General features: G+C 41.9%; 1 protein-coding gene across 1 annotated transcript; it reads left to right on the forward strand.

Annotated features, from left to right (window-relative positions):
- The first annotated feature begins 7881 nt into the window (after positions 1-7881).
- On the forward strand, positions 7882-10382 carry LOC141167438 (olfactory receptor 6M1-like). The gene is made up of 2 exons (XM_073654841.1): positions 7882-8771; positions 10340-10382. The coding sequence occupies exons 1-2, from the start codon at positions 7882-7884 to the stop codon at positions 10380-10382; spliced, it is 933 nt and encodes a 310-aa protein (XP_073510942.1).
- The last annotated feature ends 14391 nt before the right edge of the window (positions 10383-24773 follow it).

The raw sequence follows: 24773 nt of genomic DNA on the forward strand, positions 1-24773 counted from the left end.
GAAAAAAATTATTTTTAATTTGCAACCTGATGGAGGTCAGTATAGATGGACTAATAGACCAAGTCCCACACACCGCTAGAAGCCCAAATATTTTTTCAGAGCTAGATGCAGAAAAAAAATATTTTTAATTTGCAACCTGATGGAGGTCAGTATAGATGGACTAATAGACCAAGTCCCACACACCGCTAGAAGCCCAACTATTTTTTCAGAGCTAGATGCAGAAAAAAATTATATTCAATTTGCAACCTGCTGGAGGTCAGTATAGAAGGACTAATAGAACAAGTCCCACACACTGCTAGAAGCCCAAATATTTTTTCAGAGCTAAATGAAGAAAAAAATTATTTTTAATTTGCAACCTGATGGAGGTCAGTATAGATGGACTAATAGACCAAGTCCCACACACTGCTAGAAGCCCAAATATTTTTTCAGAGCTAGATGCAGAAAAAAATTATTTTTAATTTGCAACCTGATGGAGGTCAGTATAGATGGACTAATAGACCAAGTCCCACACACCGCTAGAAGCCCAAATATTTTTTCAGAGCTAGATGCAGAAAAAAATTATTTTTAATTTGCAACCTGATGGAGGTCAGTATAGATGGACTAATAGACCAAGTCCCACACACTGCTAGAAGCCCAAATATTTTTTCAGAGCTAGATGCAGAAAAAAATTATTTTTAATTTGCAACCTGATGGAGGTCAGTATAGATGGACTAATAGACCAAGTCCCACACACCGCTAGAAGCCCAACTATTTTTTCAGAGCTAGATGCAGAAAAAAATTATATTCAATTTGCAACCTGCTGGAGGTCAGTATAGAAGGACTAATAGAACAAGTCCCACACACTGCTAGAAGCCCAAATATTTTTTCAGAGCTAAATGAAGAAAAAAATTATTTTTAATTTGCAACCTGATGGAGGTCAGTATAGATGGACTAATAGACCAAGTCCCACACACTGCTAGAAGCCCAAATATTTTTTCAGAGCTAGATGCAGAAAAAAAATATTTTTAATTTGCAACCTGATGGAGGTCAGTATAGATGGACTAATAGACCAAGTCCCACACACCGCTAGAAGCCCAAATATTTTTTCAGAGCTAGATGCAGAAAAAAATTATTTTTAATTTGCAACCTGATGGAGGTCAGTATAGATGGACTAATAGACCAAGTCCCACACACTGCTAGAAGCCCAAATATTTTTTCAGAGCTAGATGCAGAAAAAAAATATATTCAGTTTGCAACCTGATGGAGGTCAGTATAGATGGACTAATAGCATGATGCTATGCCCAAAAGATTTTACTTCAGGTGCAGTAAAAAAATTGGTATTCTATACACAGGTGTTATATCTTGCAACACAGATAGGCTACTCCACTGACTAACACACTCTGCAATAGGCCAAAAAGGATTAGCTTTGCTAGATTCAGCCAAATGCTGTGAAAAAAACTTGCACAGCACTGGCACAGACCTGCCTGGCAAAAACTGATAGGAACTCATGTAACCTAGTCCTGAAAAGGACTCCAATTACAATTAGTCTTTACTCCCACAACCTATCTATTTAAGAGCACAGACCTCCCTGATAAAAGTCGTATTAAATGCTGTAACCTAGTCCTTAAAAGGACTGCAATCACAACTATTCCCTACTCCCAAGCTATCTGTATATTTGTGCGAAAATTGGCTTGAAATTAACAAGGTATAGCGCACACAGCAACAGCGGTGCCGTCTAACACGCAGCTGCAGCATTGAGAAAATGGTGGCGACGGGGAAAATGGCTTGGTCTTATAGGGCAAGGACATGTGACATACACTGCCAATGACACATGCCCTTGCTTGTGTGAAAAAAAGCACTTCGCTCCGTGTGTGCGCTGCTGATAGGCTGACAGATTGCACCTCCCCACTGCAAATGCGGGAAAGAGAAAAAAAAATGGAGATCTTCATTGTTCCTGCAGAGATCCATCCCCTGCCCCTCCCCCCACCCCGCTGTACACTCAAACTGCGTATTAACATTAATTTTCATCATTACTGAGAAAAAATCCAGTTATGATTTTGGTGCACGAACAGTTATCGAACATAACCTCGAACAGCCGAATTTTTCTCAAATTGTTCGTGTTCGCCGAACGGCTCGAACACCGCCCAAAACAGCTCGAATTTGAGATTGGCGAACAGTTCGAGTAGAACAACGCTCATCTCTAGTCAGCATACGCTGGGACGAGTTGCCGTAAACTTCTGCAAGCACCCACTGTCTACCTATTTTCAAGCCATCTTGTTGGTTCATGCAACACGAATCATCCAATGGTGAATTCTCAACGGGTTGAGATTTTGCACCAGAAAACCACAAACGTTCCCTCTCATCTTCCAGATAAACTTTTTAAAAAGGAATTGGTTGTTGTTTGCTCAGCTTACATAGTAGCAACCAGTGGCCATTCGAAGAGAAGGGCTCCTTGTTCTTAGTTATTTATTTCCATCTACAGTCAGCTGTGGGTAAATCAAGCACAATAACAAAAAAGGGGACAAAGATTACTAAAAAAAATATTACTTTATTAACAAATAATCTAGTCGGCAAGCACAAATACAGTAGATGTAACAGTCGTGCATTGAGTTTATATTCACTTTAGATATGTTATATTCGGATCAAACAGATACACAGGTTTGATATAGATAATAATTTTCTTGGGGAATCAAATGATAATTTATGTAATAAGGTAAGACAGAAAGATGATCCCTAATCTGTGACCGTCTTCTGGAAATATTATTTTGATATCTTACTAATTAGATTTTATATAAATAACTTTCTATTCCCGATAGAAATTAACATAGGCAATGATTATATCAACCGAGGTATAAATACAGGGAGAGACATTGTAACACTCCTCTTTCTACAATTACATGCCTTGTGTTGTCTTGACAGACAAGATCTACATTTTTTTCGCATGCAGATTGTACGTCCTGCGCTACTTTCGGTCTATGTTGTGTCAACTTGGGATATTAGGCTGGTGGTAAGGACGATGTGTGGGGTGAGATGATCGCTAATACTGTTCCATCTCCCAGTGATTATAAGGTATGAAAAACGAAATGCCGCTTTGTTACCATTTGACTCTGGATGTTCCTAGATGCAAGTTGGTAAGTCATTAACTATGTTCCAGTAACCATGAGGCCACCTGAGAAGTTACGATTAAGATCTTAGTGGACACAAACTGGTGCCCATTGCTTAACCGTTAGAACAAGACTTTACTATTTATTGCCTTAAATAAGTTTACAGCTTGGTATGTACATACTAAATGTATCTTCTTTATTCCATCTCATATACTGCAGTCAGTTCTAGTACTAAACCCCATCTTATTTCTACTCATCTTGCAGCATCTACAGACCGCTCCAGTTTTTTTTTACCTCTCATTTATGCATGAAAATTTACCACATTCTTCCAGAGATGCTTTTGATAATTTTTGAAAAATATTTAGATTTGAGAGTCCTCAGTGGTACCAACTGAGGACTCTCAAATTTAAATATTTTTCTATCTACTGGCTAACACGGTACAAAAAATGTTCCCGATAATTTTTGAAAAATTTTCAGGTTTTGGTAAATTTTGTTATTTTTATACTTAATCTTTATAAGATATTTAGCAACATGATATAATTTTTGTGCTTTCTTTTATCCATGTTGCTAAAGATTTCTATGGAAGGTGTCACTGTTTGTTCTTTTAGAACTGGTTTGCTGGTTTTGTGCATTATTTTACATTGGGTTTGTTCTTCGATGATATGCTCTTCAGAGAAATTTATTTTTTAGAACGTATTGCCTTTTTTTTTACTACCGTATATTATTTCAGATTTTTTTTTTTGGAATTGTAATTTTTATTGAAACAGTTTTTTTCACTTTTAACAAAAAAATGAAGCATTAAATGATCTAAAACTTTGTAACGTCAGTAATAAAGAATTAAACCAAGGTTATAATATAATTTTGTTTTAGTAATCAGTTAATCAGAAGTTTTACAACAAAGAAAGGAAAGGAGGAAAACAACAAATTAACAAAGACACAGACAGGAAGGGGAAAGAGTGAGATGTAGGATTGATTGAATGATGCCTTGTAGTGGCCTCCTAAATATTAACCCTTTTACAGCCTGGGGTGTAATAATACGCACAAGGCTGTCACCCCCTGTTCAGCGCGGGCTCAGGCGCTGAGCCCACACTGATTATTACAGCAGACATGTGCCTGCAACAGCCTCAGTTCCATATATTTTTGAGCATAATTGAGGCATTTGACCCTGTTTCCATCTGTAAGACATGTTGTTTCGGACTTAATTGTCCTAGAACACCACGTTTGTCCAGAATTCTTCAAACTGTAGATGCGTGTATGAAGCCAAGACAGAGTAGTGGAACACAAAACTCCAATAAGTCATAGTTCTTCACATATAAGACTTAAAGAAACCAAAAAAGTTGAACAACAAAAATAAGATAGGTGTAGCTGGGTGCCTCAGGTTGCTGACAATTAATAGCCGATTGTACTGCTGGCCATTTTTTAATCTGTAAGTGAAAAAGGTATGATGTGTCTTTCGTCTGCTGCACTTAGTTTCCTTGGCCGACCACTGCATCTACAGTCCACAATTTGGTCCACTTCTTGGTGTCCTCAATGCTGAAAAATACTAGTAGATACTGTATGTATCCATCATACAATACCATAAGGGAGGCATTTGATTGGCTCCAAAGTTATTCGTCAGCAGGACAATAACCCCAAACATACAGCCGATGTGATTTAGAACTATCCTTAACATAAAGAAGAACAAGAAGCTTTGGAAGTATTGATATGGGTCCTTGCTGCAACATCCACTCTGATCTCAACATCATCCAATCTGGGATCACATATAGAGAGAAGATTTGCACAGATCTGCAGTTGGCTCTCCAAGATGTTTAGACCAAGCTCTCAGTTGAGTTTCTTCAAAAACTGTTTGCAAGTGACAAGAGAACCTAAAAGAATTGATTGTTTGCTTCTGTTGAGAAAGGCAAAGAGCAGACACCAAATACTGCTGCAATTTCAATTTTCCTTTTGTCCATTCACTTTGTATTTTGTTAATTGATGAAAATAAACGATTAACACTTCGGTTTTTGAAAGCATTTTAACTTTGCATCATTATTTTTTTACATCTGCCTAAAACTTTTGGACAGTGCTGTATATGATGTGTAAAAAACGAATGTGACCTAATCGCTGAGCATTTGATGGCCTGACCTTGATTTTTGTTTTATCCAACTGTTCATCTTCTTGTGGAGTGTATCTGATGTCATAATAGGTCAAATGTGGCTATCATCCCATATTACATACAGTACATCATTAGGATATTGTCCATACATGTCACTTCTGAATTGTAAAGTGCTGTAGAAATAAAAATGATTGTTATTCAGATTATTATTATTATTTATTAATTGTCTCTATCCTATTCTTATTTTACACCATCCACATTTTCATCTGTATGGGTTGAACTTATCGTTCCCCGACTATTACCAGAAAGAAGTGTTCCTTAATCAATCTGTATTTTTGTGTGGCTATTTTCTTTACGACAGCTCAGTCCCGTTGAATTTGAGGTCACACCGGTATGAATGGCAGTGTCACATTGACAGATCCTGCCCTATTCCCTTGTCTGTTAATCTTAAATTATTTTAATATAATGGAAAATCCCTTTATGAATCTGTTTTTTTAAAAAAAAAATGTAATTCTGAAACTGAAAAATAAATACTAAAATAAATGATACTCGCCATCAGCGGTCCCCGCAGGTCCCTTATGGGATTTACCAAGTTATCACTGATCGGTAAAAAAAGCCTCTTAGCGAGTCATTGACCATAACAATAACCAGTTGTAGATCTTCAATTAATAAAATGTATTGGCTGCATTAATCCTTTAAGCAACATTAACCCCTTCACGATATCCACCATACATTTACAGCATATGTGAGAAGCGGGTTTCATGAAACTGTAAAACCCCTTTTTGGTTCAGACAATTTTGGGCTTTTAGAACCACACAATTGTTTAATTTTTATGGTACAATTTTAAGGTATTTACTTTTTTGCAACAAGGTGGTATTATGAGGTCTGTTATACTGCAGGACAGTTTCACAATTACCATTTCAGATGAATATTCAGAGTGGAAGAGGAGTAAAAAATAATTTACATATTTTGTTTTTTCCTTTTTCACGATAATAACTTTTTACTTAAAATAAGTGAGTATATTGTCTGTGCAGACCATCTTGTTTTAGAGATATTAAATGTTTTTGTGTTATTTTTTCTTCTATTTTCATTACAATACTTCTTAAAATGTATCTTATGTATGCTAGTTGTCAGGGGATACCATAACAGAGTGGGGTCAGACGATCGTGATGTCCGGTGACACATTCATCTGCGATAGTTAGAACGGCTTCAGCATCCTATTAGCAGTTCTGGCTTTCTTTGCTCTGTATCTGCAAGGGTTAAACTGCTTATTCGAACTACTGGAGCTTTCCGTCTAAGATTGCCTCAGCTGTTCTGAGTTTGTTACTCCCTGCTAGTTTAAGAACTCCCCTCTTTGCTTCTGTCTCTGCCAGTGATAGCTAACCACTTCCTGGTTTGGAGTTGAAGGAGAGTTCAGAGTTAGGAGCAGTCATTTGCAGTAGTTTTCTGGAGATTTCTGCATGAATTTGGTTTGTGTGTTTTCTTCCCTAATCCTCTTCCATTTGATTTGTTCCTCTTACTTCTCCCCTGATTTTCCACTCAGTTGTTTTGTGAGTGTATTTGTATGATAGTTGATTTCTTTTATCCCTATCTGTTTTCCCTCTGTGTCTCTATTTAAAAAAAGACTTGTGATCCTGCTTTTCCCCACACTAGCCAGGTATATTCTCAGAGTAAGACAGTTACAGGTTCGTTATCGCCGAACGGGGTGAAAGAACCTGTATAGGGATGCTATAAAGCTCAGAGAGGTGTAGGCTTAGTTTAGGGGTGACTCGTGTCCCCCTCCCTAGTGACAGTGTTTCAGTTCCCTACTGCCTCACCGTACGCTGTCTTGCTTCCAACAGAAGTGTGACACTATCATTTTGGGCCTCTGTATAGAAATAAGTTACTTTTCATTCTATAACATACTTTATATGAGACAGATGAGTGGAAATTTCTCTGGATACAGACTATTTTAATAGTGTTGTCAGCCCCAGTGATTAGTGATCAGTAGAGATGGGAGAACCCGAACTTTAAAGTTTGAGATTCGTACCGGACAGTTGGTGTCCAATGCTAAACGCTAAAAATGGACTTCTCCTGGAGGCCCATTGCAAAGAGAGAGAGTGTGAGAGGGAGAGAAAGAGGGAGAAAGACAGAGAAAATTTTCCAGCTCAAATCGGGTTCTCATTATTTTCAATGGGGTCCAGGTTCTGGTTGGGTAAAGTTATGGTACCCGAATCAAACTTTGGCATAAATTTCAGGTTGGGTATCGGAACCCAAACTTCCACGGGTCCGCTCATCCCTAGTGATCAGGTCTTCTACTAGTAAAATGCTATTATCAGCCTTTATTGGGAAACTAGGAGGGTTAACTGCCTTGATTACTTGGGCATAGTGGCGGTACCCATGAAATTTTGACATTCGTAAGTCAAGATATTGCAGCTACCTATAGTTCTTCACTACTGATTTACTCCAAGTGTATGTGTAGATTTATGGATTAGAATAAAAAAATACAAAAATCAGCTGATAAGAGAGAGTGTGACAGACCAATCAAATAGAACTCTCCAAATAATGAAAGACTGTAGATTGCAATAGATATAAAATCAAATAAGATTTTTTTTTAATATGCACCAATAATATTTTCAATTTTTTTCCCCAGCTACTGTCAATCATTAACCATACCTGCAACTTTATCTCAGAGGTTATTTGAATCCGCTATTTTAAGTACAAATGGGCAATGATAACAAGACCATCAATTATTTCTACCTCGTCGGATATCAAAGTAACAAATCTATTAACATATTACTTTTTATCATCTTCTTGATGACATATGTGGTAACTTTAACTGGCGACTTGGTTATAGCCATTCTAGTGACGAAAAGCCATCAACTGCAATATCCAATGTTCTATTTTCTTAAACACCTTTCAATTTCTGAATTATTATTCACCACAAATATCACCCCCAACATGCTGTATATCATACTGAACGGTGGAGGCTTCATGTCGTTAGCTGGTTGCATCGTACAGTTATACATCTATGGTGCTTTGGGCACTGTGGAATCTTTTCTGCTATCAGTTATGTCATATGATCGATACTTGGCCATATGTAACCCATTGCGTTATGCCAACATGATGAACCTCCAGTTTTGTCGGAGTCTGGTCTTATCTTCATGGCTGTTGAGCTTTACGAGTAGTTTAATAACCACTATTCTTTTCTGTCAACTGAAGATTTGCGGTTCAAAAGTTATTGACCATTATTTCTGCGACTTTACTCCTCTCGTGGATCGTGCTTGCTCTGACACTTCCATAGTGAGAGCAGTGGCTGTTGGACTTGCTGCTCTCATCGTTGTCCCCATGTTTTCGCTCATCATTTGGACATATGTGCTCATTTTCATTGCTATCATCAGGATTTCTAGCACCACAGGGAGACAAAAAGCTTTTTCCACCTGCAGCTCTCACTTGGCTTCTGTATGCTCATGTTATGGTCCCCTCATTATAATATATATGGTGCCATACCGAAAAGATTCCCTTAATGTCAACAAGTTTGTATCCATTTTATATACAGTGGTTACTCCCTTGTTTAACCCTTTAATCTACAGCTTAAGAAATGAAGAGATTCGATATAATTTTTGGAAGCCAATAAAGAGATATCTAATGAAAAGAAAGCAGGAAGGTAGGAGGGGGGAGGGTCTGAAGGAGATTGAGAGAAGAACTGAAGAAGTGAGGAAAGAAGGAAGGAAGCAAGGAAGGAATTGTGTTATGTAAAAAAAGGCTCATAGAAACAGGGCTAAAAAAACTATTATTTTAGTTTGTCATTAAGGTGAGCTTGTGTTGTAGGTCCTAATTTTCTGGTAGATTTCTTGTGATTAGCAATTCACAGACAGAATGGTTATAGTTCACACTGTTACCTTAAATATTATTTGGTCAAAAAGCAAGAGCTCTGCCTTTGAACCTATTATGGGCAGGCTTTCCCACAATGATTTGTAGCTATCTCATCACATGGTGTAGCAAATCCTAGTCTGTATAAAAACAGAAACAGGGATTGCAGCAGTGATAGTGAGAGGACGTCCCAATTTACAACTTAGCAATAGAGATAGGTAGAGTAGGCTATAAAACTATGAAGAAACTGTACAATGAGTGAGTGACAATGCAGCAGTTAAAAAGATTAGTGTGTGAGAAAAATAGAATAATACAGATAAGTATGGAAGAGAAAGATAGGAGAGTCATTGTGACTTACTGCACTGCCAGGGAGGGACAATTAGCTGGCAACTGTTGATTGCTTATCAACGTAGTTTTAGTGCTCCTGCAGTTTAATCACATACAGAAACAACCCACCAATGCTGGCAAATGTTAACTCTGCTTCACAAAGTGTGCATGTCACACACCATACTGATTTCTTGTATTTGTTTATTTTTGTCAAATTTTGTTACTTTTTTTTGGGCATTAACCTACCTTTTTTGTCAGAATGAGGCAATTGTGATTAAAAATTCAAAAGAGAAGTAAAAAATATAGTCATTTGATTCTATTTCACAAAGAGTGCGTGTCACAAACCATATTGATTTCTTGCACATTTATTTTACAAGAGTAATTTGATACATTCTTACTAAACAAATACTGCTGCTTGAGGCCTGTAGGGTTTGACTAGCATTTTTCAGTTTTTACTATGTAGCATATTTTTCGGACCATAAGACGCACTTTTTCTCCCCAAAATGTTCGAGGAAAATGGTGGTTCGTATTATCGTCCAAATGTAGCTTACCAAGCCATGGCGGTGAGCAGAGCAATGCATTCCCAGTGGCCATGTTCCTGAAGCCATGGGCAAAGCATGCACGGACTGAGATATCAGCCCAGGCGAGATCTCAATCAGCGCCAGCGCTGCCTTCAGTGGCCATCTTGCTGAAGCTGTGAGCTCCAGGAAAATGGCCCCCGGAGGCGGTGCATGCGTGGATTGAGATTTCACCACCCGCAGCTTCAGGAAAATGGCTGTCAGGAGTGCAATGCACTCCGCTCACTGCCGACATCAAGCTCACCACATCGCCACCAGCTTCCTGAGGAATGGACTCTGCCTCCAATCAAATGCCTCACTGCTGGGACTCCTCCTCCTCCCACACATGGCCAGCAGCATTTCCCCACTACTGCCGCCTACGTGGTCCTGAGGAAAGGACCATGCCTCCAGTGACCTCGCTCCACCGCTGCCACTCCTCAGGTAAGATACCTTAAATTGGAACTATAAGACGGACCTCCAGCTTATAAAAAAACTTTTTATTCCTCTTTTACTCACCAAAATTTGGGGTGGGTCCTATAGTCCAAAAAATACAGTAATAAAAATGTTTGACTTTGCTGTTTACCTTGAATTTCTTGGTCAGACTTTTTTGGTAAGTGGAACTGTGCTAAAAAAGATTCAACAAAGTGGTAGAAAAATAAAGTAATTTAACTCTGTGAATATTTCATTATTGGGTATCCCAATTGGACCTTAAATAAAACCAAAACTATAGAATCTGGTACACAAATAAACTATTATTGAAAAAAATCCATAATAAAGATGAGAGTTATTCAGTCATCTTTTCTACACATTATACTTCTCAATATAAAGACATTTTGAAAATAAAAAAAATACTTAACAATATTAAATCAACACCCAGCACTACATTATAAACTGAAAAATGATATAGTTAGATAGAGTGGGTACTGAAAGTATTCAGACCCTTTACATTTTTCACTCTTTGTTTCATTGCAGCCATTTGGTAAATTCTAAAAAGTTCATTTTTTTCTCATTAAAGTACACTCTGCACCCCATCTCGACTGAAAAAAACAGAAATGTGGAAATTTTTGCAAATTTATTAAAAAAGAAAAACTGAAATATCACATGGTCATAAGTATTCAGACCCTTTGTTCAGAAACTCATATTTAAGTCACATGCTGTCCATTTCCTTGTGATCCTCCTTGAGATGGTTCTACTCCTTCATTGGAGTCCAGCTGTGTTTAATTAAAGTGATAGGACTTGATTTGGAAATTCACACACCGGTCTGAATCATGAGCTCAAAGGAACTGCCCAAGGAGCTCAGAGACAGAATTGAGGCAAGGCACACATCTGGTCAAGGTTACAAAAGAGTTTCTGCAGCACTCAAGGTTCCTAAGAGCACAGTGGCCTCCATAATCCTTAAATGGAAGAAGTTTGGGACCACCAGAAGTCTTCCTAGACCTGCCCATACAGCCAAACTGAGCAATCATGGGAGAAGAGTCTTGGTGAGAGAGGTAAAGAAGAACCCCAAGATCACTGTGGCTGAGCTCCAGAGATGCAGTAGGGAGATGGGAGAATGTTCCACAAAGTCAACTATCACTGCAGCCCTCCACCAGTCGGGCCTTTATGGCAGAGTGGCCCAACGGAAGCCTCTCCTCAGTGCAAGACATATGAAAGCCCACATAGAGTTTGCTCAAAAACACATGAAGGACTCCCAGACTATGAGAAATAAGATTCTCTGGTCTGATGAGACGAAGATAGTGGTATGTGTGGAGAATACAATCACTGCTCATCACCTGCCCAATACATTCCCAACAGTGAAACATGGTGGCGGCAGCATCATGCTATGGGGGTGTTTTTCAGCTACAGGGGCAGGACGATTGGTTGCCATTGAAGGAAACATGAAGCGGCCAAGTACAGAGATATCCTGGATGAAAACCTCTTCCAGAGTTCTCTGAACCTCAGACATGGCTGAAGATTCACCTTCCAACAATACAATCACCCTAAGCACACAGCTAAAATAACAAAGGAGTGGTTTCAGAACAACTCTGTGAGCATTCTTGATTGACTGGCCCAGCCAGAGCCCTGACCTAAACCCAATTGAGCATCTCTGGAGAGACCAGAAAATTGCTGTCCACCAATGTTGACCATCCAACCTGACAGAACTGGAGAGGATCTGCAAGGAACAATGGCAGAGGATCCCCAAATCCAGGTGTGAAAAACTTGTTGCATCATTCCCAAGAAGACTCATGGCTGTGCTAGCTCAAAAGGGGTCTTCTACTCAATACTGAGCAAAGGGTCTGAATACATATGACCATGTGATATTTCAGTTTTTCTTTTTTAATATGTTTGCAAAAATTTCTACATTTCTGTTTTTTTTTCAATCAAGATCGGGTGCAGACTGTACTTTAATGAGAAAAAAAATGAACTTTTTAGAATTTACCTAATGGCTGCAATGACACAAAGAGTGAAAAATTGAAAGGGGTCTGAATACTTTCCGTACCCACTGTATATGGCAAAAAAGCACTCACACTAGGGTCTATTTCATCACCAAGTCTTTTCATATATGAGAGCGTTTGTAATGGAAAAACATGGCTATCTTTGTCTGATATTTTTAAATTTAGAGATAATTGGAGTAAATCATGTTTACATGCCCAGAAAGCCACCAATCTCCCTTCTACACAGACTAGAAAGATGTTCCCTATACAAGATGCTATAAATTGCAATATGCCTTACGCCGTCTATCTGATTGAATGTACACTTTACAATATTCATGATGTCGGCAGTACTACAGGACCACTCAAAGTTTGAATATTAGACAGGAACTAATGCTCCAATATCAGTTTTTAATTTTTATTTATTATTTAAAGAGTCAGGGAGATTTTTTTTTTAAATAAAGATTTTTTGTGTCTGTTTTATTTCTTTTTACTACTGGGTTAGTAATGGGGCTGTCTGACAGACACCTCTTCATCACTAACACCAGGGCTTAATGTCAGTCAGCTGCTGACATCAACCCCAAAACACATTACCTTGATGGCCACCGCACCAGGGCAATCGTGAAGAATCAAGGTGAAGAGGCAGAATTGGTGCATCTCATGTGATGCACCACTTCTGGGGCTGCTGAGGACTTTTATTTTTAGGCTGAAATGGGACAAATAGCAATGGATTTTCTCAGCCTGATAATATAAGCACGCAGCTGTCTGCTTTACCTTTGCTGGTTATCATTAATAGGGGGGGACCCCACATATTTTTTTTCATTTATTTATTCATTTAATCAAAAATAGCTTCTGGATAAACTCCACACACAAGGCACTTCTGAGAATGAAGCTCTATAGGTTTAGCAGCAGCCACTGCTGGGTTTCACGCTGTGCTGAGCTCCACAAGAGCCAGAGAATGTAATGAGCAGTTTCATCAGTAGTGTCATCGCTCATCAACATCGCCAGGTTACACAGAGAGCAGTGTGAGAGCCCGCGGCTGTGATGAGCAGTGATGTCAGTAAGGCTGAAGTGATGAGTGATGATGTAACGATACATAATTGCTCATCATTCTGGCTCTCTTGCAGCCCTCTGAGTCACCCGGCCGGGTCTCGTGGGTGTAGCGTGAGATCCGGCAATAGCTGCTTCATTCTCTTAAGAAAGCTCCATAGATTTTGGACGACAGAGTTGGGGATCGTCGTGGGACCTCCATGTGGACTTTGGCGGACCGGAGGGTTTTTTGATTTTAATAAATTGGTGAAAGAAGGAAATTATTGGGGCATGTGTTTTAAACAAATGATTTTTGTGTCTGTGTTTATTTTTTTTTACTACTGAGTTAGTAATGTGGGGTCTGAAAGACATGTCTCCCTTACTAACACCAGGGCTTGATGTCAGCCAGCTTCTGACATCAACCCCAAAAGCAAAATCCGCTAATTGCCTTGGCTCTTCCCAATTTCCCTTGTGGCAATGTGCCAGAAATGGCATATCTAATATTTTGCACCAGTTCTGGGGTGGCTTCAGGATGGTAATTTTAGCCAGGGAAAGACCCAATAAATATGGAGTTTCCCAGCCTGATAATATAAGCCCGCAGCTGTCTGTTTTACCTTAGCTGGTTATTAAAAATGTGGAATCTCATGTAGTTTCATATATTTATTTATTTAATACGCTAACGGAATCTGTCAGGTGATTTTTTTTGTTCTAAACTAATGGAATGCTGAAATACGGCTTGGGCAGCTCTTTCAGGATATCTAACATTTATTCCTCTCACTTCTTTGGTTTTCTTGCTTTAAGCATCAGAGAAATGAGAGCCGTGTGCTGGCCAGTTAGGCAAATGTAAATTCACAATGAATATCCACTGCTTCCTAAGCTCAGCTCTCGGCACAGGCATCAGCAATAGTAAAAGGTGCGGAGAGGTGGGCATGGGGAGCAGAGAATATTAATTTTAAATTTACTTCTGCCTTAATGTCCAGCACACGGCTGAGTTCTGTTTCCCTTCATTTCAGCAATTTTCCTGCTTCCCCAGCATACCTGTTAGGGTCTGCCGGAAAAATGCTTGACTTTCCTATTGACTTCCATTATACTCAGTACTCAAGTAGAGCCGGTCCGAGCTTCCGACTTGTTCTATTCTAGTACCGAGCGCTCGAGCATTTTAGTTCTCACTCATCACTACTTAACAGCTGTTGCAGATGCGTTGCTTCTCTGCATCAAGCAGCAATTCGCACACAGCCTTTCAGCTGGAACTGGGCATTTTCATAAGCAACAGTACCTGGAATATTCTGGTTGCATTTTGTTTCAGCTGTCCCACATTATTAAGCAGCCTACATTTTCTGCCAAAATGGGAAAGAAAAAGGATGTGTCGGCTGCTGAGAAGCAACAAATTGTGGAGTGTTTAGGTCAAGGCATGACTACAATCAACATTGCCAAGACACTTCATCCTGATCATCGCACAATCAAGAAGTATGTAGCTGATTCACAGTACACACGTGTGCGTGCTGATAAGGGAAAATTGAGGACTCTTTCCTACAGGCAATTACGTCAGGTTAAAAGAGCAGCGGCAAAAAAGCCTTGTTATAGCAGCAGACAAGTTTTTGAAGCTGCTGGTGCCTCCAACGTCCCCCGAACAACAAGATGCAGGGTCCCTCAGAGGTTTGCAGCTGTGCGTAAGCCATCCTGTCAACCTCCTCTATCCACTGTACACAAGCAGAAACGGCTCCAGTGGGCCAAACAATACCTGAAGACTGACTTCAAAACTGTTTTGTTCACCGATGAGTGCCGTGCAACGCTCGATGGTCCAGATGGATAGAATGGAGGATGGCTGGTTGATGGACACCCATGCAAACACGGCTACGGTGCCAACAAGGAGGAGGTGGAGTAATGTTTTGGGCTGGAATCATGGGGAGAGAGATTGTCGGCCCCTTTAGGATCCCTGAAGGGGTAAAGATGAACTCCATAATGTATGTGGAGTTTCTCAAACAGCACTTCCTGCCATGGTTCAAGAAGAAGAACCATGCATTCTGCAGCAAGATCATTTTCATGCATGATAATGAACCGTCTCATGCTGCACATAACACATCTGCATCTCTGGCTGATATGGGCATAAAAGGGGACAAACTTATGGTGTGACCCCCATGCTCCCCTCACCTCAACCCCATTGAGAACCTCTTGAGCATCATCAAAAGGAGTGTCTATGATGGCGGGAGGCAGTTCACATCTAAGCAACAGCTCTGGGAGGGTATTCTGTCCTCATGCAAAACAATTGAAGCAGAAACCATCCAAAACCTGACAAATTCAATGGACGAGAGAGTTCAGAAGCTCCTTTCGAACAAGGGGTCCTATATGCAAATGTAACATCAGCCCCAAAATTATTTTCCGGGCTAGATGCAGCTAAAAATTATTATTAATTTGAAAGCTGGTGGAGCTTAGTATAGATGGCCTAATAGAATCAGTACTGCAAACTGCTACAAGGCCCAAATTATTTTCGAGCCAAGATACAGATAAAAATGATTAGTAATTTTAAATCTGGTAGAGTTTTGTATAGATGGCCTAATAGAATCAGTACTGCACACTGCTACAAGGCCCAAATTATTTTCCAGCCAAGATACAGATAAACATGATTAGTAATTTGAAAGCTTAAAACGGTTGGTGAGGTGATTTTAACAAATCATCAAGCTTTAACTCTCCCCAGGATGACACAGGGGTTGAAAAGTTATCTTTATGAACGTGAGTCTGTCTACATTATCAGTGGAGAGCCGCATGCGCTTATCTGTCAGTACACCACCAGCAGCGCTGAACACACGGTCAAACAGAACGCTGGCTGTGGGGCATGACAAGATCTCCAAGGCGTAAGTGGCAAGCTCCAGCCATTTATCCAGATTGGAAGCCCAAAAAGAGCAAGGGTCCAGTGACACAGTCATGGCTTCAATGTTTACTTGGAGATACTCCTGTACCATCGTCTATAGGCGTTGACTATGTGTCAGACTTCTTGTCTCCTGTGGCCTTGCAAAGGATGGGCTAAAAAAGTGGTGAAATGATTCCACAAAATTGATGTTACCAGCAGATACTGTGTTTCTGTTGCGTATTGAGAGCTGAACACTCGACGGTCCCACGGTTGGCAAGTTGGAACTGTCAGATTCACTACGTGCACCACTAGTGTTTTGTGGAAAAGCACATGTAAGATTCTGCAACAGTCTCTGCTGATACTCCTGCATGCGTGCATCTCTTTCTATGGCAGGAATACTTTCTGCAAATTTACTTTTGTACCGGGGATCTAACAGTGTGGCAACCCAGTAGTCAGGATTATTTCTAATTCTCACAATTCGAGGGTCGTGTTGCACGTAGTGCAGCAAGAAGGCACTCATGTGTCTTGCGCATCCAGGAGCACCAAGTCCCTGTTGTGTTGGTGGCGAGGTAACAATCATGCTTCCTTCCTCTGCCCTCTCCCCCCAACCTCTCACAACAGAAATGTAATCAAGGTCTCCCTCATCTGATGAGTCTTCCATCAGTTCGTCCTCCACTTCTTCCTGCGCTCCTGCACCTTCCTCACTAGTTTGGCTGCTACCATGCGCCCTGGTAAAACCATCTCCCCCACCCTCACATGCCTGCCGCCTTGGTGCTGCCGACCGTCTGGACCTTGCAGATGTTAGCCCTTCCGCATACAACTCCTTCTCCTCTACTTCCTCCACCTCCACTTGTGCCACCACCTGACTCCGAGTTCTGTTTAACATGTGCTCCAGCATGTAAATCACCGGAATAGTCATGCTGATAATGGCATCGTCAGCACTAAACATCTTCGTCGCCATTTCAAAACTGTGCAGAAGGGTGCATAGGTCCCGGATCTGAGACCACTCCTCCAGCGTGATTTGCCCCACCTCTGGATCTCGTTGACCCAGGCTATACATCAAAACGCATTGCACCAGGGCTTGTCGATGCTGCCACAGTCGCTGCAACATGTGCAGAGTTGAATTCCACCGGGTAGGCACATCGCATTTTAGCCGGTGAAGTGGCAGGCCCAACGACTTCTGTAGAGATCTAATTCGCTGAGCTGCGGGACGCAAACGGCGGAAGTGAGCACACAGTGACCGTGCTCTCTGCAGAAGGCCATCTAGTCCGGGATAGTGCACTAAAAATTGCTGGACAACCAGGTTCAACACGTGAGCCATACAAGGCATGTGTGTGACATTGCTCCGGCGAAAGGCCATACCCAGGTTTGCAGCATTGTCGCACACGGCCTTCCCTGGTTTTAGGTCCAGTGGAGACAAGCATTCATGAAACTGGTTCTCCAGAGCTGACCACAACTCCTCAGCTGTGTGACTCACATTTCCCAGACATTTCAAAGTAAAAACTGCCTGATGACATTGAGCCCTGCTGCCAGCATAGTACGGAGGTGTGCAGGATCCCTTCTGCGCAGTTAGAAAGCTTGTGTCATGACCAGACATGCTATGGGTGCAGGTGGAGGACCGAGAGGAGGTTGAGGAGGCAGAAGCAGTGGAGGAACTTCGAGATAAAGAGGATTGACGCACAACTCGTGGGGACGGCAAGACTTGGACAGCAGCCCCTTGTCCTGCTGTCACCATAGTTACCCAGTGCCCAGTCAGCGACATGTAACGCCCCTGTCCATGCCTACTCGTCCAAGTGTTTGTGGTGAAATGCACCCTGTCACACACAGAGTTTCTTAAAGAAGCGGTGATGTTGTGTGCGACATCCTGGTGGAGCAGAGGCACACCTTTCTTTGAGAAGTAGTGCCGACTAGGCATCTGATACTGGGGCACTGCGACGGACATAAGGTCTCGAAAATCCTCTGTGTCCACCAGGCGGAAAGGCAGCATTTCTGTAGCCAAGAGCTTGCAGATGGTGAAATTCAACCTCTTAGCTTTCTCATGGCTAGGTGGAAATGGTCTTTTACTTGTCCACATCTGAGGGACCGAGGGCAGGCTGTTGTGCTTAGACGGGGTTGAGAAGGGTATCCCCGGCAAACTGCCGGTCTGTGAGGAAGATGCAGGCGGACATGTTAGGTTGACTTGATCCAAAGGTGGTGCTATCGATGCCGGACAGCGCTGAACACCAGCTGGTGTTTCCAACTCCAAAGTAAATGATGACCTGCCAATCACGCTGGTTGTTGCGGGTAAAGAGGTGGCAGGTCTGCGTCCCAAAACAGGTGTGACTGCTGTCCCCCCAGTCACAGAGGATGAAGAGGCCGTGGATGCACAAGATGTGGCAGACGGCGCTTGGCCCGGCCGGCTAGGCCGTATTGTAGCACAGTGAGCTTCCCACTGCAACTTATGCTTCATATCCATGTGCCGGTTCATGCATGAAGTACTCAAACTATGTATTTTTTGGCCTCTACTTAGCTTTTGCTGACAAATGTTACAGATAACACGAGTTGGGTCATCCTTATCGATCTGAAAAAATGCCCAGGCTATGCAAGGCTTAGCACCCATGTGACCTGAAGAGCCACCACGACTTGTGGTCAGAGGCATAGTTGTGTTTGAGGATGCAGTTGTTGACGTGCTTCCAGTACTACATCTCTGTCCAGGAAGGCGCAACCTGACCTCGTCGTTACTAGCATCCTCCTCCACCTCCTCTGCTGACCTCATCGACTGTCTGACTGTGGGTTGACAGTAAGTGGGATCTCCGACCTCGTCATCATCACCCTGTGTGTTATCACACCCGTCATGCTCAGAGCCAACCTCTTCCTGCCCTGACAAAAAACTCAAGTTGTCGCTCCAATCAGGTATTTGAGTCTCATCATCGTCTTCCTCATTGTCTCCACCAACAGGAGTTAGTTTGTGAACGAGGGTCTACATTATGGTTAGAACCTTCTGCGTCTGGTCCTGGATCCGTCTCATAAAGATTCTGGGCATCAGTGCAGATCATTTCCTCGTTTGGATTCACAGCAGCTCTGGAGCTGACCTCTAATTCCCAGGCTATAGTATGAGTAAACAGCTCTGCAGATTCAACCATCTGTTCTTCCCCAAACTCAGACGGGCAGCTGGAGACTTGGGAGCTGTGAGGAAGCAAGTGCGATTGGGGTGACACCTCTGAGGACTGGAGTATTTGTGATGTTGAAGTTGAGGTGGAGGAGAGCCCACTTAAAGGAGCACTTGATATCCGTTGAAGCACCTGCAATTTGTAGCGATTGGCGTGGCCGTAAGAAAGGGATCTTATGACATTGTCCGCTAAAAGAAGTAGACATCTTAGTTTGGCTGGAACATTGTCTTTCTTCTGCAGATGTTACTGTTGCTTTAACACCTACCCCACGGACACAACCTTTTTTTCCCTTCCCAACACGCCTATTCCCCTTTCCACCAGCAGCAGGCCTTTTTCCACTCATTTTGGTGGGTAACTAATTGACAACTCTGGAGTTGTTTGCACAAAAAAAAAAGGATGGGAACCGAGCAGAGCTGAGTGGCCAAACTGTGGTATAAGCCCAAAAATATTGGCTGGGTTAGATGCAGAAAAAAATTATATATTGAATTTGCAACCTGGTGGATGTTATTATAGAAGGACTAATAGAACAAGTCCCACACACTGCTTCAAGCCGAAATATTTTTTCAGAGCTAGATGCAGATAAAAATTATATTGAATTTGCAACCTGGTGGAGGTTAGTATAGATGGACTAATAGAACAAGTCCCACACACTGCTACAAGCCGAAATATTTTTTCAGAGCTAGATGCAGAAAAAAAAGTATATTGAATTGGCAACCTGGTGGAGGTTAGTATAGATGGACTAATAGAACAAGTCCCACACACTGCTACAATCTGAAGTATTTTTTCAGAGCTAGATGCAGATAAAAATTATATTGAACTTGCAACCTGGTGGAGGTTAGTATAGATGGACTAATAGAAAAAGTCCCACAAACTGCTACAAGCCGAAATATTTTTTCAGAGCTAGATGCAGAAAAAATTATATTGAATTTGCAACCTGGTGGAGGTTAGTATAGATGGACTAATAGAACAAGTCCCACACACTGCTACAAGCTGAAATATTTTTTCAGAGCTAGATGCAGATAAAAATTATATTGAACTTGCAACCTGGTGGAGGTTAGTATAGATGGACTAATAGAAAAAGTCCCACAAACTGCTACAAGCCGAAATATTTTTTCAGAGCTAGATGCAGATAAAAATTATATTGAATTTGCAACCTGGTGGAGGTTAGTATAGATGGACTAATAGAACAATTCCCACACACTGCTACAAGCTGAAATATTTTTTCAGAGCTAGATGCAGATAAAAATTATATTGAACTTGCAACTTGGTGGAGGTTAGTATAGATGGACTAATGGAAAAAGTTCCACACACTGCTACAAGCCGAAATATTTTTTCAGAGCTAGATGCAGAAAATTTTTTTATTGAATTTTCAACCTGGTGGAGGTTAGTGTAAGAACTCCCCTGTTAGGTTTTTTCTAGTTTGCTGGTCACATGACCAATTTTGCCTAATTAATCCGGCTCCGCCCTCCTGGCCTTGCTGGACTTCATTGTATTTACTACTCTTGAGCTAGCTTGGTGCTCTGTTACCTTTCTCTGTTAGCTTTGCTAGGTCTTCGGACCTCTATGTTCTTTGTTGTGTGTTTGTCTTTGACTGCTACAATTTATGCTAGGAGGAGTCCAACTTTATCCGAGTCCCTAGTTCTTGTAGGGATCCCTCCCTTGCATCTATAGGTCTTCGTACAGACTAGCCGAGGACTTTAGCGGGTCTGATCGCAGGATCAGGTTCCCTGTTACATCTTAGGGATCCAGTTTAGTTCTATTGTAGGGACAGATCTCCTGTCTTTCCTTAGTGCTTGTAGCAGATCATAACAGTAAGTCCAGCCAAAAAATTTCTCTAAGGAAAGACCTCCAGTTTCCATCATGGTCTCGGTTCAAGATTTGGCTCAACACTTCCAGGGACTCTCTCAGGAGGTGGCCGAGCTCCAACAACACGTGAGTAGCTGTTCTGGAGCACATTGGCTAGAGCCAAAGGTACGTCTGCCTGATCTATTTTTTGGTGAACAACAAGATTTTTTTTCTTTTAAAAATGCTTGTTTATTGTATTTTCGTTTAAGACCCGGATCCTCTGGTGATGAATCACAGCGCATAGGGTTCAGAATGTCACTTTTGCGCAAGGATCCTCAGGGATGGGCTTTTTCTCTCCAACCTAGTGATCCGTGCTTTAGATCAGTGGATAGTTTTTTTTCTGCTTTGGGTTTGTTGTACGATGATCCTGATCGTGTCTCATCTGCTGAGTCTGAATTGAGACGTTTGAGGCATGGATCAGGTAATGTGGAAAAATATTGTTCTCACTACCTTCGGTGGTCTGCCCTGGTGGGGTGAAACGATTCAGCTTTGAAAAGTTTGTTTCTTGCGGGGCTAGGTGAAAGGGTTAAAGATTTGCTGATTGCTTATCCCACACCTGGAAACTTGTAGGAGGCTATGCAATTAGCTATACGGGTGGACAGGAGACTGCGTGCAAGGGTTAAAGAGAGCAAATCCTCAGCTATGTCAGCTCCGAGTCTTGAGAGGGTCTGTGCTGACAAAGGAGAGCCGATGGAGATTGGGACGATGACATCCCGCTCTCAGGAAAAAAGACCGCAGGCTTTCTGAAGGTTTGTGCTTCTATTGCGGAAATTCTGGTCATTTTATTAAGAACTGTGTGCTTCGTATGGACAAAGAAAAAAAAATGGTCAGTTATGCACGTATAGCCTGTTTAAATACTAAGGGAGCATTCCTATCTGCTACTACCGCTGCTCAGGAAGAATTAATTGAATTTTGGGTATTTGTGGATTGTGGATCTACTCTGAATGTGATTGATGGGGGATTCTTGGAAAAACTTACATTAAAACCTAAACCTTTGTTATCCCCTATTGCTGTGGTTTCTGTTGATGGCTCTCCCTTGAAGAGTGTTACTCACAAGGTCTGTGAGTTTCCCCTCACTATTAATGGTGTTCATCAAGAGAATTTGGATTTGGTAGTATTGAATAATTTGCCTTCTCCAGTAATATTGGGGTTGCCCTGGTTAAAATTGCATAATCCTGTACTGGATTGGTCTACCAATGAAATTAAGTCCTGGAGCCCTAAATGTTATGACAAGTGTTGTAACGGACGTATTGCTGCTGTGGATAAAGGGGAATTGCCTGTACCTATTCTGGATTTTTGGAGAGTTTTTTCTGAGGAGGAGTCACAAATTTTGCCTCCCCATAGAGACTATGATTGTACCAATGAATTTGTCCTTGGAGCGACTCTTCCTAAAAGTCGTTTATTTAATCTTACTATTCCTGAGAGAAAGGCTTTCGAGGAATACATACAGACAAGCTTGGCCGCCGGTCACATTAGGCCTTCCAAGTCTCCTGTGGCTGTTGGATTTTTTTTTGTTAAAAAAAAAGATGGCGGTTTACGTCCTTGTCTGGACTTTCGTGAGATTAATAAAATTACTGTACGCAATCCTTACCCACTGCCATTGATTCCTGATTTGTTTAACCAGTTAGTGGGGGCCAAGTGGTTCTCTAAAATTGATCTCCGGGGGGCATACAATTTGTTGCGCATGAAGGAGGGTGATGAATGGAAGACTGCTTTTAACACTCCTGTGGGTCATTTTGAGAATCTGGTTATGCCTTTTGGTCTTACCAATGCTCCAGCATTTTTTCAGAATCTTATTAATGACATCCTTAGACCTTTGATCGGCAAAAATGTGGTTGTGTATTTGGATGACATTCTGATTTATTCGCCTGATCTGGAGTCTCATTGGCGGAGCGTACGTGAGGTTTTACAGTTATTAATGGACAATTTGCTTTTTGCTAAGCTAGAGAAATGTGAGTTCGCTATACAGAGAATTAGTTTCTTGGGTTACATTATCTCCAGTGAAGGTTTTGAGATGGACCCGGTTAAAGTTCAAGCTGTGCAGGAATGGCCTAGGCCTATTGGTTTGAAATCGATACAGAGGTTTTTGGGTTTCGCCAATTATTACAGAAAATTCATAAAAAAAATTTCTATTATTGTCAAACCGCTGACCGATCTCACTGGGAAAGGAGCTAATGCGGTTCAGTGGACTTCAGAGGCCATTGAAGCTTTTGTGTTTCTAAAGGAGAGGTTCACCTCTGCTCCCATCCTTATGCAGCCTGATGTGACTAATAGTGTTGAGCCACCCCCGTAGTGTTCGAGTTCGGTTCGGTTCGTCGAACACCCGTGTGTTCGCCGAACTGTTCGTCGAACAGTTCGTCGAACACCTTCGAACACCGTTAAAACCAATGGCAGGCAAACAAAAACACATAGAAACACATAGAAAACACCTTCAAAGGTGTCCAAAAGCTGACAAACTGCTCAGAAGACATAACTAACACATGGAAAAGTGACAAGTACATATAGTCATGCGAAAATAAAAGAGGTGGAGGAGTAAAAGGAGGGGGAGACACAGATATAGGCATGTCATGCCCTTCTAAAATCCAAAAAGTGAGAAGCCGACATGGCCAGTCCGCTCCTGCCCGTGCCACCTCCGTGTCGCCGGGTTTGTGCCAGAGCCGCGGTGAACCCTGACGGCCAGCCCCCCTCTCCCAATACTGGTGCCTGTCCGCTGGTGGGTCGAGCGAGCCCCCCTGTGGTGGAGGCAGCTCTAAGCTTTTTAATTTAAATTGTCTCTCTAATTTGAATGAATACACTTTAAATCCATTTACAAGGATCTATTGGAGGGCAAGTCTCATGCCAGCAGCCGCGGTAATTCCAGCTCCAGTAGCGTCCACTAAAGCTGCTGCAGTTAAAAAGCTTTTATAAGGATCGAGCTCGGCTGTCCACCGCAAGGCATCCTACTGCCAGTCCCAGCCCCTATGCCTTGGGGTGCCTCCTGATGCTCTTCACTAAGTATCCCATGGTCCCGAAGCATTTCCTTTGAAAAAATTAAGTGTCTAAACTACAGGTGGTGCAGCTTGCTTAACAGCCGGGATAATCCGCTCACTAGCAGACACTGCTACTAGGCACAAAGTATTTCCTGGGCTAGATGCAGTTAAAAATTTGTAATTAGATACTCTCGTTGGATGCTGAGAAAGCATTCCATAGAGTCTCCTGGCACGCCATATATGATTCTCTTAAAAAGCTTGGGGTAGGGGTCTAGGGGACCCTTTTATAGCCAAAATCACGGCCCTGTATCGCAATACGTCACCTAGGCTGAAGATAAATGGAACTGTAGCACCCTGAGGGCTCGGTTGCTACAGACGTATTGCACCTCACCCAGAGGTGTGATATCTCACTCTCAGGTAAGGATGGAGTGTGGATCAGGACCCGACACCTGCATGCATTACACCACATTGCCGTGGGGCAGGGCGACCAATATGCCCCTGAGATGGGCATGACAGTCCCTGTCCCTGGCTGGAGTGGGGGGAGGGAACACTGAGGAAGGGGAACCCTGTAGTGCAGGAGCAGGGAGGAAGCAGTTCCTGGGTGCATT

This window comes from Phyllobates terribilis, unplaced genomic scaffold (assembly GCF_046119375.1).
Source record: "Phyllobates terribilis strain yellow unplaced genomic scaffold, ASM4611937v1 Scaffold_11__3_contigs__length_659146591, whole genome shotgun sequence".
NCBI lineage: Eukaryota > Metazoa > Chordata > Amphibia > Anura > Dendrobatidae > Phyllobates > Phyllobates terribilis.